General features: G+C 51.1%; 1 protein-coding gene across 2 annotated transcripts; it reads right to left on the reverse strand.

The window, feature by feature from the left end:
• Positions 1-498: 498 nt before the first annotated feature.
• IFT27 (intraflagellar transport 27) lies at positions 499-18,810 on the reverse strand. Of its 2 annotated transcripts, XM_012476389.2 has the most exons (7): positions 18,383-18,810; positions 10,626-10,705; positions 10,175-10,234; positions 9,019-9,078; positions 6,717-6,834; positions 5,736-5,845; positions 499-681 (listed from the first exon to the last, which is right to left on the reverse strand). In XM_012476389.2, the coding sequence occupies exons 1-7, from the start codon at positions 18,414-18,416 to the stop codon at positions 583-585; spliced, it is 561 nt and encodes a 186-aa protein (XP_012331812.2). In that variant the 5' UTR covers positions 18,417-18,810; the 3' UTR covers positions 499-582. The 2 variants fall into 2 exon arrangements, with proteins under 2 accessions (XP_012331812.2, XP_064224068.1); XM_064367998.1 differs by lacking the exon at positions 9,019-9,078.
• Between the last annotated feature and the right edge of the window lie 99 nt (positions 18,811-18,909).

Consider the following 18,909-nt stretch of genomic DNA (forward strand, 5'->3'; position numbering starts at 1 on the left):
TGCTTAGGCTTCCCGGCAGCTGGATAGGCCAGGCCTCCAGCAAGAGACAGGCACCAAGGGAGGCCGGCAGAGGGCACTGTTCTCCCGGTGACAGGAGCCACCTCCAGGGAGGTCTGGCATCTGGCTAGCCAGGAGCTGGCGGCAAAACAGATTCAGAATGAGGAGGGCGCCGATAGCCCTGTCTCAGCCTCGGGACAGCTGTGGGAAAACGTATGAAAATGCTGGGCCAGGCCCTTTCAAAACCCCCCGCGGGCTCTGCTTTTGCAGCGGAGGCCCTTTAGGGAGCCAGTGCGACCTGCTGCGCAGAGCGGGCAGGACCACCTCCTCGGGCAAGGTGATGGCCGGAAGCACCAGCCTCACAGAAGGGAGGGCCAGGGTTCTGAGTGGGGCTCCCGGCTGCTCTGGAACTGGCAACGACACCTCGGCCAAAGTGCACAGTGGAGCTAGGGCCACCCTGGCCAAGGGAGGAAGGAGCTGCTGCTTCTACATTTTCTCTAATTTTATTTAAAGGCGTCATTATATATTAACAGTGCAGAGGTAATTCTATCTTCTCTGATAGCACGGCACGGTCCGCTCTAGCCTTTACATCAGTGCCTGGAAAACCTTCACCTTCTCCTGGTACAGCTGGTGGAACTGCTTGGCCAGGCAGTGGAAAGGGGCTTCAAAGTTTTCCATCTCCTTCTGGAAAGACAGTGTGAAAAGTTAGCTGTGTTACTTACAGAAGGGTCAGCGGGCCAGCACTCACTCAGTGCTTGCCTCATTCAGGGGCTACCCACTTTCCGCCTCATTTCATCTTCAGATCCTTTGGGGTAGTCACTCTCATGATGCCAATTTTACAGGAAGGAAACTCAGATGGATTCAGGAGACTCACAGATGAAGGTACCTTGCAGGAAACCACACCCCTTGTGAATGGTGGAGCTGGGGCCTGAACCCACATCTGTGTCTGCAGAGCCTGCGGTTTTAGTTGCAATCACTGTACGTGTGATGAGATGTGAAAATGAGACCTTTCTCGCTTAGTTTTCACTGAGGCTCCAAAGGCCAAAGCAAAATACCAGACGATCAGGAGCCCCTAGTCCCGAAGAAGAGCTAGACAGCAGGGGGCGCCCTCTTCCCAGGCTGGTGCTGGACCCCGGCTTGGGAGCAATCCAGGTGAGGCTGCGGCTGGCTGAGCCAGGAGATGGCTGCCAGTGGGACGGCCTCGCTGCCTCCCCCATCAAACTAAACGGCCACAGCTGTACTTCCCTGGACCAGCGGGGCCAAGTAGAGCCAGCTGGAGCTTTCTTAAGGGGCTCAGCTGGGACCACCTCCGGGAGGGTGATGGGTCCCAATAAGAACAAACAGCCAGGAACCGAGGCTGCAGGAGGAGTGGAGGGAAACCACCTGTGAGAAGCAGCCTGCAGGTGACACAGTGCCACTGATGGGGGGAGGGGCATCTCAGAGGTGCCCACGAGGCACCAGCTGGACCCACCCGGCAGGTATGGAGTGGGCCACGAAAGACCCCAACAAACACACCACGCTGCTCACTCTGGTCTCTCCCTCCCGAAGCCTGTGAGAGGAGGTGCGGCTTTAAATCAAGTTCAGAATTTTGATAGTCATCCAGGATGGGGCACTTTAATAACTGAAATAATGAGTATTTTTTGACTAAAGGAGCCCCAAAGAATTTCTGTTAAGAGAGAAAAGAGAAGTTGAGGAACCTGCACTGGATTTTATCTTTGGGGTGGAAAAAAATGGGCGCCTCCACGGTATGAGGGGACAGGCTGGAGGGGAAGGAAACGGCGCCCTCTCAACAGCCGCTCTTGCTCTGTGGGTGCCTGGGTGCAGTTAAAAAAAAAAAAAAACTTCTTTGAGAAACAGTTGGCAGAAAAAGGAATGTACTACTTTCAAGACAGTAGCTCAAGCTATGAATGCACTAAGGACCTGTTTTGAAACGATCCCTGGCAGCTAGCAAAAATGCAACCTTGAGAAGAGGCCGTGAAGTATCCCCAACGAAACAGAAGGATTTCCAAACCGAAGAACGGTGCAGAAGGCATCAAGCTCAGTGCCTCTGCTTCACAGATGAGTAGTCTGGGGCCCAGTGGGTTGGTGCAGGGCCCAGCCCAACATCCAGATTCTCCAACTGGGGAAGAGCTGCCTTTTCTTGAGGCCAGCTGGGATGAGAGAAATGTGCAGAGGAAACCAAGTCCCATGGAGAAAGTCACCTGGACTTGCCAGCACGGGAAAGCTAAGCAAGGAAAACAGTTGGCCAAGAGGAAGAGAGGTGGTAATGCTGAGAGAGTGCTGAGGAGAGAGTGGACAGTTTGGAGCTAAGACGGGCACTGACAGTACGCTCCCAACAGCCAAGGACTTGAAGGCCATCACCCTCCACTGGACACAGAGCAAGAATTCAGTACCTCCCACTGGGCACCCCTGGTTGTGCAGAGCATAACGTGCTAGGCAATGCCAATATCGGAGTCGAACACTGCATCCGTCAAAATTAGAGGTAAGAATCGGATGGGAAAAGAATGAGGCCTACATAGCACCTGCATGGGGATTTCTAAATGGATTCGAAAGCACTCCAAAATGCAATCTTGGGAAAACTCAACAGAAAAGGGAAGGAATTCAATGCAGGTGAGCCTCAATAGACACCATGGAGTGCTTCTGAAATAGATGGAAACTGAACTATTTTCCAGGTACATTAAGAGGGTTGCCAATGACAGGAATCCTTTTGTCTGATGACTAATCATCCTCTCGCTTACAGAGTCGGGACACCTGTGGAGGAGGTCTGTTTAGCATGAAGGATTCTCAGGGCAGGTCCAGGCTGGCGTTGAGTCTGGCCTAGAATTCTGTTCTGCAGAGTCCCGAAGCAAGCTCCAAGGGAGGCCAGGGTACCCCTCCTAGAAAACCCAAGTTTTCCAGCTGGACAGGCCTGACTTCTAGTCCCGTTTCTAGCTCTTGTTTAACTGTGCGACCAGGGCAAAGCTACCTACACAACCTTTCTGAGTCTCTGTCATCTGTATAACAGGGACAGGAGTGTTACCTTGTAGGATTAAAGAAACAATGTGTGCAAAACAGCACACAGTAGGCCTTCAACAAACGTTACTTCCCACTCCTTGCTTGGCTGGGGGGGGCAGTGATCACGGATTGTTTTTGCACTTGTTTGTATTTAATTTTGTCCAACTCCTTACAGCAATGAACAATATTTTTAAATATTTTAACTTCTGTTTGAAGAAATGCTTTGCAGTTTTTCTTTTTTTTTTTTTGGCCTGAAATTTTCAAATATTGAAGGGTGTTAGTCAAAGAACCATGTAGGGACCTCCTTTGGGTTGGCAGGATGGTCACTGCGGCGTTTAGGCAGAAGAGGAGATGGGCTTGGTGTCGGCTTGGCTGTGTCTCAGGCTGCATTTGGTTATGTTTCCTTTTTAATTACAGCTTTCTTAAGAGCTGCCAGTGATGCCTCTGTGAGCCTCAACTCAGGGGGGACTAGTTAACTTGCACAGATAATAGCACGTGCTTACTGCAGCCTCTTCAAGCGTAATTTACACCCACCCACTTCAACACCTGAACAGAGTTTAAACAGGGAGACCACTGGCCTTTGGTGACTCATGTTTTGGAGGTGGAGGTGGGTTTTAATTTCTGAGTTCTATCAAGTGTGCCAGGGGATGTGGGATATTGGGGTGTGGGGACAGTTTCACAAATGAATGGAGGAAGGGGGAATACTGAAATCCTGTTTGCTAGGGGCACTACAGCTCACTGCTTTTCACAAAGGTGAGCGGCAGAAAAGATGAGGAATCCTCTATACAGGAAAAGCTCACTGATTTGAACTTCATTAATTTAGCATTTGTGATAAACTGCACCAGAGCCAAGGGTGATACTAACTCTGCACAAGCCAGGATACAAGGATTTAGTAATAACAGTATAAACAAGATTACTAGGGGCAATGTTTATACCTGAAGAAGGCTGACATCTACTGAGTGTTAACCAGGCACCAGACTTTGTGATCCGTGTTTGATGTGCACCGTATTACCTAATTCTCATATTTAGGAGAAGGGATGTATTTGATTATCCTCATTTTACAAGCCTGAGGCACCAGCAGGTTAAATAACACATCCAGGAACTCACAGCTAGTTCTGCTACTCAAAATGGGAGGTAAGGGCGCCTGCCTTTAGCACTATACGTTTCCTAAGGAAGCATCCTGCTTTGGGGGTTTTATAAGCTCGGACAGCAGCGTTGGGGTTATTACTTGTGGGGGTCTGGCTTGTAGACTCTGACTTAGCAATGGATGAATCAAGCACACTGACACACAGATACGATGCATTGCTAGTTCGCCTGAGGGTCCTGGTGGCTTACAGGCATTTTGGAGAGTGCTGTAAACAGCTGCAACTGCTGGCCGTTCTCAGCTAGTGAGATGTGCATATACCTGTAGAGAAAGTTAACTTCCTTCTGAGAGGGCTGTTTGGCTTAAAGGTTAGTTTAAGACATGAGTAAACAAGTTAGTTAGGTCAACTCTTTTACATACTTTAGCCACCTGCTTTACTTATTAACTAAATGTAAGGGGATTTGGGCTGCTTTTAGCTGAAACTTATTGAAACTATAAAAAAACTTTTAGGCCTTCTAGAAGGGTTTGAGACTATATTCTGAAACTTTTTCTACTAGTTTTCCCTTGATATTTTTGCTGCTTCCCACAGAGCAGCACTGGTGAAGGTTCTTAGGAGCCACAACAGAAGTGCCTAGAGCCAAAGTCTAGTTTGAGCAGACGATGACCTCCAGAATATTAACCAGCCCATGGCTCTTTTAAGGGCCACAGAATCAGGTCTAAAGGCCACAAGGTGAGGTCCAAGTTATGACCATGACTGTGCCAGGCCTGGGTGGTCTGCCCAGCTAGCAACCCTGGCACGGGGCCCGGCGACCCACACCTGGGCCCCTGCTGGCTCTGAGATGGATGTTCAGGGCCACTCCTGCTCCTACAGGACAGATCATTACTTTATGCCCTTCCTAGTGGAGTCTCATGTGATGTGTCTGCTTGGTGTGGCCTGGGTCACATGCCTGCACCTTGGCTTCAGGGAGGCTGGGACTTTAAAACTCCCAAACAGAGGAAGCAGGTTCCTAGGTGCTGGACAGATAAAATCAGCATATACTAGGCTGGTGCAAAAGGAATTGAGGTTTTTGCCATTAAAAGTGTACTGAAGATGCTGGTAACACATAACTTGCTTTTTCTCCTTCCTGAGGTCTTCTGCTCTTTGTGGCCTGGAGTCACCCTGGGGCTACAGCAGGGTGAGGACAGGTGGCACCGATGGGAATTCGGGACCATGAGTCCTAGTCCTGGCTCTGCCCTTCACTAATCATGTGACTTTGGATAAGTCACTTGAGCTCTTCAACATGGGAATGGAAACTGTGGGGCCAACGTCTGGCTCACAGGACTGATTGTGAGGCCACATGAAACAATGTTCCAACATCTGAGCCCATAATATCACGTGGAAGCATCAAGGGTCATGCCCACCGCACGCAGGACACTTGTATTTCTTACTAGGTGAGATCCAACTTTTCCCAGGGTTGGCTGGCTCATCTGCCTTAGTGCTATGTCTGAGTGGCTACTGCTATATTGAGAAAAGATCCTGGGCTAAGAATGTAAACACCACTTCCAAATGAGACTCTGCATATGGTGGAATAACAGCTCCCCGCACGTGAGGTCACAGGAAAGACCGCTGCCAGCAGAGGCCCACTCCAGACTTGGCTACGAGGCAAGCGGAGCTACTCACCACGGATGTTTCAAAACATTCCAGGCCCTGGCCCAGAGCCCACGCCTGGGCCTCGGCGGAGTCCACTGCTCGTCTGCCGGCCAGGTCTATCTTGTTCCCAACTAAAACACCTACTCAAAAGAAGCAACCAAAATATGGCACTTTACTGTCACAGGCTGGAAGGACAGTGGGAGGAGAGATACGAGCACTATTTTTGAGGGGTGTAAACCATCCTGACAGCCGCCTGACTGTGGTGGTGATCCCCATAGGGAAAGCTGGGGGGTCTCTCGTGCTGGCCCCAAAAAGACCAGTGGGCTTTGCTTTTCATGCACAGCTTCTGCCAGATCTGTTTTCTAGACCTCATGTGTATCTGTCTCCCTTGCCTTCTTAAAAGGCTGCAAACGGGCGAAGGCGAGGGCCAAATTGATGTGCGCCTTTGTAATAATTCCTAGCACATGCAGCAAACTGTAAACTGGTCATTAATACTAATCTAAGGACCTGACTCGGAGTCAGGGATTCAGAGGTAATTTAGTTCAGCTCCCAGCTGCATCAGCTGCAGCTAATTTTTGAGCCTGTCTCTGGAGATCACTTTCCTGGTCTATAATGAGGAGAATTTGTTGATCTCACACAGGGATGGAAAATAAACTGATTTAAAGCATTCAGAAGTGACAACGGGACCTGAATGTTTACTTGTATCCCACATACAATGAGGAACTCTTCCCTGGGGTTAGCTTTCTGGAATTAACAACTGATATGAAAGAGCCCTCCCCTGAGTCTCCCCACAGCCCTTCAAGGTGGTGTCCTCATTCCCATTTCCTGGACTGGGAGAGGTGTGGGAACTCACCATGGCTGGCATGGCTGCTAAGCAGCAGGGCCAGTGTATGCCCTAGGCCATCAAAGCCCAGGGTCCCTTCTCCGCCCACAGCTACCTCTGCAATGCCCTAGTGTTCTTGAACCGAAGGACAGAGGCTGCTGGGAAACATGGGTGTCTGCAGCTCCCACCTGGGAGACAGATGCCTGGAGCCTGGGACTGAGCCTTCTCCAGCCACTTGCCGCAGTTCTTGAAGGACTGTTCATTGGTCACATCATAGATGAGACATAAGACGTTGGGACTCTCCCACTGTGCAAGAGGGACAGGATGAGCATGTGTCAGTAACAGAAAAAGCGACTTCAGGGCTGGGAGACAATCTGGCCTTCCAAGGGAAAGGATATGGAGGGGTAGAGGGAAATGAAAAACTATAAAGGGGATGGGAGTCAGAAAACAGCCACAGCCACAGAAGTCAAACAATTCTCCCACAGGAATGAATGGGAGGGCCACGTTCAGTGGCAGGAGGCAGGGGCAGTGCTGTGGAGGACGAGAGCTCATGTCTGGGCCAGGCTCTGCTGGGCACTTCTGTGTATTGCTGTGAAACCTCCCAACTTGGTAGAGTCAGCCTGAATATTCCCACTTTGTAACTGAAGAAACCCAATTCAGGGAGGGTAAGTGACTTGTCCAGGCCAGAGAGGCTTTAAAAACAACGACACCGATGACAGAGACGGGGGACAGGGGAGTTCTTCTCTATCTGGAAATCCGCTTTCACCTGCTGCCGGCCTCATTCATTCATTCATTCTCCCGCTCATTCTGATTGAGAGCCCACCACCATGTAAGTTACATGTTTGTGCTTTGCAGCCCTGAAAGTAGATTCTTTCTTCATCAGCCAGCCCTGGAAGCTTGTTTGCTTGCATCTTCTTAATAAGGGCTGGCTGTTTAAAATGCAGAGGGCACTTTCTGCTTCTCCTGCCATGTCTGCATCAGCCTAATCCAAACCACACTGACAAGTGGACAGGGCTCCATGACCCAATTAAGAACCAAGGCTACACTCTCAGGGGTTGTTGCCGTCAGGAGCTGCTCAGAGTCCCGGGACGTCCTGCTGCCTGCTCCTGGACATAGGATGGCCCTGTACAGGCTGTGGGTGTGCGCCCTGGTGCTCGTGACTCTTGGTCATGCCCTGGTTTCTGCACCATTAGGACCATTTCATGCCCTGACCTTGCACCATTAGGACCTGGTTTATTTCTGGGGTGTCAGTAACCTCCTAGGGGACAGAGGAGAATCCCTTTCCCTCCAGATTGGATTCCCATTCGGATCCTTGGAAGGCCAGCCCAGAGTCCACTCTGGAGGGCTCCTCCTCATCCTACAAGGCTCTGCTGGCTCCTGGCAGTGTCCAGGATGGGAGGACTGTACACTACACTGATGAACCCTTCACTCCACAGATTCAGTCTTGAACTTCTGCTAGAACACACTGAGCTCTGCTACATGCACACAGGAGACACCTCAGCATGGTTTTAACTCAGGAAACCCTCCATCCAGGCTTCGGTGAGGGGGTCCTGGAGAGGTCTGGCATCAAGCAAAAGCCAGAGCGGGTGAGCCAGGAGTCAGGGCCGGCTGGAGGGAGGGTGTGAGCTAATGGCTCACATGGCCTGGATTTGCCCAAATACATCTTCCTTTCTGCCAGACATGGCAGCCCCAGTGCCAGGCCATGCACACGGTAGGCAATTGGGATGAACATCATGAACCAGTGCATGAAGCCACCCTGCATGAAATCACTGTCATTAGATCTGCTTCTCTTAGACGGCAAAGAAAAGGGGGCAGAAAAGTTTCCATTAAAATGTGGCTGTTCTTGGAAAGGCAGGGGAGGGCTCTGGAGAACTCAAACCCTCTAATTAGCTCACTGGCCCAGATTAGTGGAGACTGTTACCGTGGAAGGTACAGCGAGCGGATCCTGTGGGGCTGGCGGGACACGGGTGAGCGGGGCATGGTGAGCCCTGGGCAGCAGCGGGGGCATGTCCCGCAGCAAACCCCAGTGGAACAGCTCTGTGGAAGTCCCGGTCCCTGCTCCAGGGGTGGGCCAAGAAAGTGAGCCTCATCATAGGCTAAGGGCTCTATGGCACTCTCCAGAGGGGCAGGAGGCAGTTGGTATTGTTCTGGGAGGTAGGGGACACCATCTGCAAGGGCACCATCAGGAGGGGGTTGCTCAAAAGAAGGGAGGCCCCGCAGGGGGAGGGCTGCAAGGACTGTGCCGCAGGGCTCTTTGCCTGTTGGCTCCTGGCCACCCCAGAGCTATGGCCCGGGCAGTCACGCACATCAGCCATTCCGTTCTTGCCAAGTAGCCACGAGTCCCGGGCTGGGAGGAATGCTCCTTAAAGAATTTTGCCATGGGAACTTTGTGACAGCACAGTGCAGTGAAATTGCTGTGTGAGCACTCTCAGGGGCAAACGCTTTGGCAGGAGGTGGTAGTGGTCAGGAAAAAGACCACGTGCTACTTGCCAATTTATCCAGCATTTCGGAAAACAGCTCCTTGCCGGCAGAGTCAAAAATGAAGAGTTCCTACAATCAGAAAAGCAAAAGTCTTCCATGGACAAACCACAGGCTACGTACGAGTCACCAGCACCACCGTCAGCTCACCCCCGACTTGTCTTAGGGTGAAATACAGGTACCCACATTTTCATACAGGCTCTGTCTTTTCTCCCAGGCACGAGAGAAGACGATGGGGAAAGGAGCGAACTGCAGAGTCTTAGGCAGTACAACGGGTTCTCGCACCAACCAGCACTTTCTGTGCAGAGTCTCACCTCTCCTAACCCTGAGTGCAAAAATCCCAGGAACAAGCTGACTTCCCACCTGGCAGAACAGAATGCTAAACAGGCCGACAAGCACTCTGGTTTCCAAAAGGTCACTCTGCACTTTGTTAACCAAATTGATTTTCAAATCTTAGAACATTTCTTTCTAAAGGAGGTCACTGAGTAGGCCTGGGGAAGGTGTTTAAAGTAGGACATTCTGCCACCCTTCTGGGATGGCTAAGGTGTGATGCGGAGGGTGTGGGGTGACCCTTCCTGCCCTGTCCAAACCTTCCCCCGCCCAGGTGAGAGCCCCCAGTGCTGCTCCCCTAGGAAATCTCCCCTCGGCGACCCCCCGAGCTCCCTCCTGGCACTGGGTATTCCTGGGGCCTCTGATGCCCGGCATATGCCGTCTGAACATCGGTGCCACAGTCTGTTTGTGTATTGGTTACCTGTGCACCCATCTTACCTTTGTCTATAACAGAAGTACTTATACTGTTTTTTTTGCTCACAGACCTGTTTAGGAATCTGATGAAAGCTACAAACCCTCTCTCTAGAAAAGCACACACAAACATGACATCTTACAATTCAATTTCAAGAGCCCCAGGTTCCCATAAAGACTCAAGAAACTTGATAGTAGATAACAAGCTCATTGAGGGCCAGGTCCATAGCCTAGTCTTCCTCCTTCCTCCTCCTCCTCCTCCTCCTCAGTCCCTCCCTTGAATGCTTCCCAATTCTATTCCTAAATGCTCAGACAAACCCAGGCCATCACCTTGTTCCGCATCTCTCCTAGGGAGGCTGGTGTGACCACAGGGACCTTGACGCAGCTGGGGTAGCCCTGAGTTCCCTTGGGTAAAGGCATCACTCACCACACTGTCTCCCGTGTCAGGAACTGGCACTGTCTTCACCACCAAATCTATTCCTGTTGTCTGCCGAGGAACACCAAGAATGTTAGCACTGAGGGCCCCTGAAGGGGGAGCGTGTTACGGGAGGACACACAAGCACCGCAATCCCAGGAGGGCTATCTCCAATGGAAGGGTCTCTTGATGGGAAGTGGCTCAGCGTGCATAAGTCAGGGAGGACCAACTGGTCCTCTGCACCTCCCTGCCCCCAAGTGAGCTGCTACACATGGTGACCAAGTTGCTTGGGGCCAGTCTGCTCTGCAGCTGACCTCTCACCCCAGGCTAGTGGAAAAGACCATCTCCACGTGGCCCTTCAAGCAGCCTCTCAACAGCCAACTTAAGGCTTCTTCAAGGAACTTTGCAGTCACTCGCTCATGGTGAACCGAGCACTTGTCTTTAAGCTGTAGCCCCAGCTCACCAGTGTATAGCTCTTCTGGAAATGGGCTCCATCACTGCGGAACATCTGGGCCAGGGCGGTCTTGCCCACTGCTGGGTCTCCTGTTAGGTCAGAACAGAAAAAACAATGCCCCAGTCCTCATCTGACTTGAGAATCTCCCGCTGCAGAACATTCGTCTAGAAACCAGAAACTTCAATGAGTTTTCAAAGATGGACTTGCCTCTCAGGGGACTTGTTCTGAGGCCTCGGGCAGGGCATAGGTCAATGAGACTGATCTGCAAACCTCACAACAGCGAGAGCACATTTCTGCACAGCTAAGCCTTTCATCCACAGGAACTGACCCAGAAGATAACAGAGCTTACGGAGGGCTTTGGGGCTCTGAAAACAGAACTGACGCTCTTCCACTGAAACGCGCCCTATGGGGAAAAGCTGTCACTTCCAAACTGGAATTTACTTTGAAGTCTTGAAGGTAAAGAAGTATGACTGGCACTGACATGCAGACTCACCTGTCAACTGACCCAATCTGGGTCAACAGCTTCCACCTGAATACTTTTTTGGGGTCGGGGGATGGGGGCTGGGAGGGTCTCTGCATTTGTGGGAAGCAAGAAGTCTGAGGCTATGTTCATCATCCTGAAATCTGTTTCCAAATGCTATGCTCCGTCTCGATCACAGAGTGCCTGTTTATGACCCCAGGATTCATCTTCCCAGGGGCCTCTCCACTGATTCTTTTTTTTCTTTTGAGATGGAGTTTTGCTCTTGTTGCCCAGGCTGGAGTGCAATGGCACAATCTCGCTCACCGCAACCTCTGCCTCCCGGGTTCAAGTGATTCTCCTGCCTTAGCCTCCCTAGTAGTAGGAATTACAGGCACGCGCCACCACACCCTTCTAATTTTGTATAGTAGAGATGGGGTTTCTCCATGTTGGTCAGGCTGGTCTTGAACTACTGACCTCAGGGGATCTGCCTGCCTTGGCCTCCCAAAGTGCTGGGATTACAGGCATGAGCCACCGCGCCCGGCCCCTCTCCACCAATTCTATCTGCAGTAGCAGCCATCTCCACCAAGCTTGTCTCTTGCCTACTGACTTGATCTCCCTTTCCTTTGCTGGTCAACAGCCCCAGAAACTGGTCTCTCAGAACTAAAGGTTTATGTCGCAGTTTTCAGTCTGAGACCTGAGTCTTTCACAAGACTGCTGGGAGCCATTTAATCCAGCGCTCCTCCTGTGCCCGTCATGGATGCTGGAAACTCTCCCTGCCCATCTTTAATTCCCCTTTACCCTCCCCAATTTCCCTCCCCTGGCTCTGCCGAGCCTCCTCTGATGCCGACTGTGTCCATTTGCAATCTCTTTTCCTCCCGAGTCTCACATGGACTTGCACTCCACCGTCCAGGCCCCGGCAGAAAGTGTGCTTTCTGCTTCTCATCTGGATCCTTAGCAAAATCAGCACCGTACTCTGCGGCTTCCCGCTCGCATCACTTGGTGCCACCTCTTCACCTTTGCTTCCCATTTTACAGTCGCCTTCAACACTTCTTTCCTCGACTTCTCAACAGCCTGCCACTGTTCACTTTTCAGTTTTGACTTTTCCCACCTATAATTTTCTCTTGTAAGACAATTATTTCACTGCTTGTGGCGTTTCATTTTATGTGAACTCCTCTAGGTTTGAGTGAGCTATTGAGGTCCTGCTTTTCTATTTGTCACCACTCCTTAGATGGGAACCAACATGTGCTGAGCCCCACTCATGGACCTGCTCACACAATCTCATTCATTCCTTCCCCCCGAAGCTATCATTACCCTTGCCTGACAGATGAAGAGACTGAGGCTCAGAGAGGCTGGGTTGCCCAGGATTCCAACCTCACACTCTTCCCAGGCCCTGCTCCTCTCCTAGAGCTCAGGGACCACTTTTGACCCCCCTCCTTTTTTTGAGAGGGAGTCTCTGCTGCCCAGGCTGGAGTGCAGAGGCACAATCTCGGCTCGCTGCAACCTCCGCCTCCCGGGTTCAAGCAATTCTCATGCCTTAGCCTCCTGAGTAGCTAGGACTACAGGTGCATGCCACCACAGCTGGCTAATTTTTCTATTTTTGGTAGAGACAGGGTTTCACCATGGCCAGCCTGTTCTCAAACTCTTGACCTCAGGTGATCCGCCTGCCTCAGCCTCCCAAAGTGCTGGGATTACAGGCATGAGTTCTGACCCATTTTTAATGCTGCCCCTCTAGGGCCTCCTCACCTCAGCCTTCCATGACACTGGGGCAACCACCACCAAGACTGTCCCGGGGCACCCATCTATCTCGGAGCAAGCAGAGCGCATCGCTTTTCCTTCCTTGGGCCCTGACTGTGCCCACCCTCCCACCTCCAGTTCTGCTCCTGAATCCAGCTGGAAATCAGCTCCTCCTGCTTGTGAGATTCCCCACAGATTTGTTCTGCTTAATTTCATAAATCTTTCCTCTGACTGTCAGTCAGAGTCACCAACACTTACGGGAAACCGCCTGTGTTGGCTATGAGGGCTCAGAAGCACAGGGAGGTGAAATAACTGATAAACACATTTGCAGAGCAACAGGATGACAAGTGCAAATTCAAATAGCACAAACTGAGAACCAAGGTGTCTGGGGAGCATCGAAGAAAGAAATGAAGGGGAGGGTTCATTGGTGAGGGAGGCTTCCCAGGGGCAAGGACTGGGCCTGGAGGTGACAGCAGGCAGGGCTCTGCAGGACACAGAGGATGACGTCTGCAAGGGCATGATGTGAGGTCACCTGCGACCTCACAGTTGCCAAGGCCGATGGCCTTTTCTTGGTTCTCACCCTCCTTGACGTCTCTGAAGGATGAGTCAGCCTGAAGCAGCCCCTTCCTTCCTAAGTCCTGTCTCTGTGGCCTCGGTGACCCTGCCCTGGCCTGGTTCTCCTGACATCTGCCCCTCGAGTGTGGGCATTCCCATGGGCCTGTCCTTGGTGGCACTGTGCTCCCAGTCCACTCCGTCCCACTGACTCTCGTCACCTTGACTGAAGGCAGGATCTACCTCCCAAGCTTTGTCTGTATATCCAAAAACCCGTGTGCCTTGCCACTAGAATGAAGGACCTTCTTCCAACCTCAATCTCTCTACGGCCAAGCTCCATCATGCCCTGGTCCTGCGTGGGTTGCCCTTCTCGCCCATGCTTTCTGTTTGTGATGCCCCTGGGTGTTTTCATTGTCCCCAGATTCAACGGGTCACCTTGGACTGCTCCTCCTTCCTCCCATCTCCAGGAGGCCTCCCTTGCATTCCTGACCTCCTTGGCTAAGTTCTCAGGCTCAGCCTCCCTGCTGACCCCGCCCCAGTGAGCTTAGACCGCGCGCCTGGTTTTCTGTCTCAGCCCCGAGTCCATCCTGCCGTGGTGTGCTGGGGAGGGGACTCTACAGACACGTTTCTCCCTTGCTAGGAGGTTCCCGTTAGGCTCTGCCAACGGGGGTTCTGGAGGAAGAAGGGAAGTCCGGGGTCGGGGAGAGGACATTGCTCTTCCTGCCTCTTCTCTTTTTTCTTAGCACCACCCTAGCAATGGCCTGCACCCCAGCAGCACTAACTGCTTCCTGTCTCTTTGTGTGTGTGTGTGTGTGTGTGTGTTTGCACTCTCAGACCAGCCTTATTGTTGCCTCCTGAGGAGCCAGCAGCAGCGGGCAGTGCCCTCTTCTCAGAGATCTGCACCTTGGCTCCCAGAGCCCCTCCTCCCTGCTTCTGGGCTCTGAGAACCCCACCTGCTTCCCTCTGCTTCCCCAGCCCGAGAGGCAGTGGCCCTTCTTCCTGCAGTTACTACCTGTGCTGCCTCAGTCTCCCCTTTTCCCTTTCCAGTCCTCCGGCACATGTGTAATTAACATCCTACTGAAATTCTCACTGTTGTAATGCCGAGTAGAGTTCCTGGTTTTCGCCTGGCCCCTGACTTATGTAGTCCTGGGTACCAAGAGTGGTCTCAAAACACGGACCCTCCAAGATGGTTTGGAACTGGTTTGGTGCGTCCTGCCCTGAACACAGGGCTGAGCTCTTCCCAATGGAAAATGGGTCCTGGTGCTCTGTGGCATGTGCTGGTGTCACACAGCGGGTGACTGAATTCCTAAGGTGCCAGCACCAGCTGGGCTGGGCCCCTTCCTCAGGGGTCTGGACCCCAGCTCCCTGGGGCTGTTTAAGCTTCTGACACCCACAACCTCTGTCTGCCACTCTGTGTCATCTCAATGCTGCCTTCTTGCTTCTTCAGTTCTCCAACACCTGATGAAGCCATTCCATATATTAAAATTTCTCTGCTGAAATGACTGCGTTTTCTGCCTTCCTGACTGCACCTTGACTGAAAACGCTTCCTTTCTCTTCCTTTTTCTCCCTGCTCTAATCCGCCCAGAGCGTGGCATCAACAGATGGGCCCTCATAACACAGTGCCCCCATCTTGGCAAACCTTCACACAAACCCACTGAGGATTTCTTCATGGCCCACCCATCCCCATGGTCAGCACTACCTCACCTTCCCACTCTCTCCCCAACAATCCCTTACCCCAAATCTAGGCTCTGCATTCCTGTCTGCCCCGTCCCTGGAAATTCCTCAAGGCCACCCCCTTCTAGGTACTCCTAGACCAAATTCAAATCCCGTCCATTTCTGCAAGGAAAGCTCAAATAATATTCTTCCTGCACCGCCTTTGAAAGCCATCTCTCCCTCTGTCTTTATGTGTGTGGCTAACGCAGACCAATGCTTACTGGTAGCGTGAGATATGACGTCAGAGCAACCCTCCCAGGAAGCTCTATTACTATCTCCATGTATATCAAGAGGCAGAATATCATGGTACTTAAGAGCGCAGACTCTGGAGCCAAACTCCAGCTCCATTGCTTTCTAGCTGTTGTGACTTTAAATCAGCTACTTAACCTCTCTATGCCTCAGTTGCAAAATGTGTAACATAGGATAATCCTAGCAACTACCTTGCAGAATTGTTATGAGGATTTAATGAGTCAATATGTACAGTGCCTGGCAGATAATACTATTTAAGTGGGTTTTTTTTAAAGTAAACAAAATATAGATAAATGTCACATGCTGTTTCCTCTCTTCTCCAGAACCAGAACAAGTAGCAGCTGTGCCTTGAGGTATTTCCCAACCTGGCACACAAAGAGCACTCGCTGTGTGTTCGCTGCGCTAGAACTTCTCACGCACATCTTAGTTCTTCCTTGAGTGCAACTGACTCACGCTTGCATTCCCACTGTACCTTGCATGGTGACTCACACATAGTAGGTGCTCAGCCAGTATCTGTTCAAAGCATCAACACTTGAACTGAACATCAGCTCCTTCAATGACTAGTTATGTGAGAGAAAAAACAGAGCAACTCAGTTTAAACAGCAGGGCTATGGGGCGTGGATGGAAAAATAAAACCAATGCTGTAGGTGTGTGTGGGTATGTGTGGGTGTGTGGGTGTGTGTGTGTGCGCGTGTGGTGGGCATGGCAAAGCGGGCTGATTTCTGGGCTGAGGTCTTTTGGTCCCCGGAAACTTTCAAGAGGAAATGCTGTGGAGGCCTTGAAAAGAGGTTTCAGGCCAGGCGCAGTGTCTCACGCCTGTAATCCCAGCACTTTGGAAGGCTGAGGTGGGTGGCTCACTTGAGGTCTGGAGTTCAAGACCAGCCTGACCAACATGGTGAAACTCCATCTCTACTACAAATACAAAAATTAGCTGGGCATGGTAGCATGTGCCTGTAATCCCAGCTACCTGGGAGGCTGAGACACGAGAATCGCTTGAACCTGGGAGGCAGAAGTTGCAGTGAGCTGAGATTGTGCATCACTGCATTCCAGCCTGGGTGACAGAGTGAAACTGTGTCAAAAAAAAAAGTGTGTGTGGGGGGGGTAGGCGTGGTGGCTCACACCTGTAATCCCAGCACTTTGGAAGACTGAGGCGGGCGGATCACTCAAGGTCAGGAGTTCAAGATCGCCTGGCCAACATGGTGAAACCCCTTCTCTACTAAAAAATATGAAAAAATTAGCTAGTTGTCGGGGCAGGCACCTGTAATCCCAGCTACTCGGGAGGCTGAGGCAGAAGAATTTCTTGAACCCAGGAGGCAGAGGTTGCAGTGAGCCGAGATTGCGCCATTGCACTCCAGCCTGGGCAACAAGAGCGAAACTCCATCTCAAAAAAAAAAAAAAAAAAAAAAGGAACAGAGGATGAGGATCATGGCTTGAGGACAGCGTAGCCTGGGCTAAAGCCCTGGAAATCAGGTCGGAAGCCAGGGTCTGGATCACACAGTTCTGCTACTTCCAGCTGTGTGACCCACAGCTAATGTTCTCATTTTTCTGGAACTCAGTTACCTCATCTGTAAATGAGGATGGCAATACCACCAATCCTACAGGGTTGCTGTGAGGATTCAGTGAGACCACCTGTAATCAAGGGTCTATCCCAGAGCTGATGTACAAAAAGTGATCAGTAAGTTAGCTCCACGCTGAAAACCGAATTTAAAAGAACAGAGATAAGCCCATTTTTTTAAAAAAAATATAACTTCAGAAAATAATGTTCCTACCTTATCCATAAAGAAATTAAAGCTCAAAAAAGTGCTTTGTCCAAGACGACACAGCCAGTAAGAGGAACAGGCAGAATTACTTTTGTTACAAAACACTGCCTCCTCTGGTGCTCTGGAAACAGGAGACTCTCCTGAGAACCATTAATTTCTTTTGCTTCAGTATGATTCAGTTACTACTGTCAGTCATCTTTCTATGTGACCCTTTTACTTTCAAATTATAAAAGCCATTAAAAATATGATCATTTGCTTTCAGTCTGGAAGAGGGGACTTTTTTAAAAAAGGAATCTCTTTTTCTCTATGTAATTTCTCACCACTTCTTTCCTGAGCTGGTGGGGAAGCCTGGAAAGGTCACAGCTTTCAACGGAAACACAAGTTAAGAGTTTTGGAGTCGGGCAGACCTAGGGGCTGAAATCCTGTATATGACCTTCACTAGGGGTTGACCTTGGCTGACATCTCTCAGTGCCTCAGTCAGTAAGATCAGAACAATCCAGTACCCACCCCAGAGTGCTACAGTGGGACGATTTCATGAAATATGTGTGCCTCGTGTGCAGTAAGGATCCAGTAACGTGCATATGTGTTTCGTGTAGTCAAAGGTCTATAATCCAAGCTATTGTTTTTCTAAATATGCAGACTGATACCGTGCACTAAAAATACGTAAGCCACATAGTCATCCATTCTAAAAGTATTAATTGAGTATTACTATGTTCCAGGCATTGTTCTGGGCGCTTGGGATGTATCGGTCAACAAAACAAAGATTGCTGCCTTCGGGAGACTCAACATTTATGTCCTTCTTGGAGTGGGGCAGCACAGTAAATTTGGGTCTTAAAGACAACACATAAGTGCCTTTTGCGAACTCTGGTCACTACACTCCTGTCACCGTTATCAGAGGGGGTGAGGTCAAGAGAAAAAAAAATCCCACAGTAAAGACGCCCAAAGCCACTGAGCCTAACTTCAGTAAATGTTTAGCTGAAGGACTCAAGGTTTGCTCAAGTTCTGTTTTAGCTCCAGAGTTTTAACTAGTGATTTTTTAACGAGTCCGTTCAACTGGTGAAGGTGGTCTCAGCGTATGGCAGGGAGCAGGGGGAATCCGCTGGAGCTGCGAATGTGCCCTGGAGGATCATTCTTTGGCGGTTAATGTAATTTACTGTATCAGTAATGGCAGTAACTCGCCTTTGGGAGAAAGATAGGAAAAGAAGGTAGGAAATTTAGGTGAACAAAAGCTTTGGATGAATTTTGAGGGCTCGGGACTCCAGAGACCGCTGTATTCAAGCGCAAGTTTTCAGACTCACCTGCCAGGATGCATTTGGCTGCCAGCTTCACCATGGTAACCAACACTCCCGCGAGCCGTACCCAGAGGACAAGAGCAGCTGCTAGAGGAGCGAGTGGGTGGGCTTCGGGCCCTGGGCCGGCCTGGAACGGGGAGGTGGGGAGGGCTGATCTCAAGGGCCGGTGGCCGCGGCGGGCTGGGGATGACCGGGCCCAGCCCTCCTGGGCTGTGGGCGGATAATGGGCGCTGGGAGCGGGTGGGTAAGGGGGTCCAGGTGGGTCCGGCTCGAGGTCCGACACGGCAGTCTGAAAAGATGCAAGCGAGCGGACACGGCCTGTGCTCCCGGCCCAGCTCCTCAGCCAAGCCCTCCCCAGCGGGGCCAGGGAAAGATTTCCTCCCGCCCCAAGTACCGCGCCAAACGCACACTCCCGGAAACCATAACCCACCTGCCCCGCCTCCGATTGGTTGCCGCCAAAAGCTCCCACCCTCGAGGGCTCGAAGAGATCCAATGGGAGTAGGGGGGCGGGGATGATAGCCTTTTCTTGAGAC

This window comes from Aotus nancymaae, unplaced genomic scaffold (genome assembly GCF_030222135.1).
Source record: "Aotus nancymaae isolate 86718 unplaced genomic scaffold, 86718_ANA_hifiasm-v0.15.2.pri h1tg000076l, whole genome shotgun sequence".
NCBI lineage: Eukaryota > Metazoa > Chordata > Mammalia > Primates > Aotidae > Aotus > Aotus nancymaae.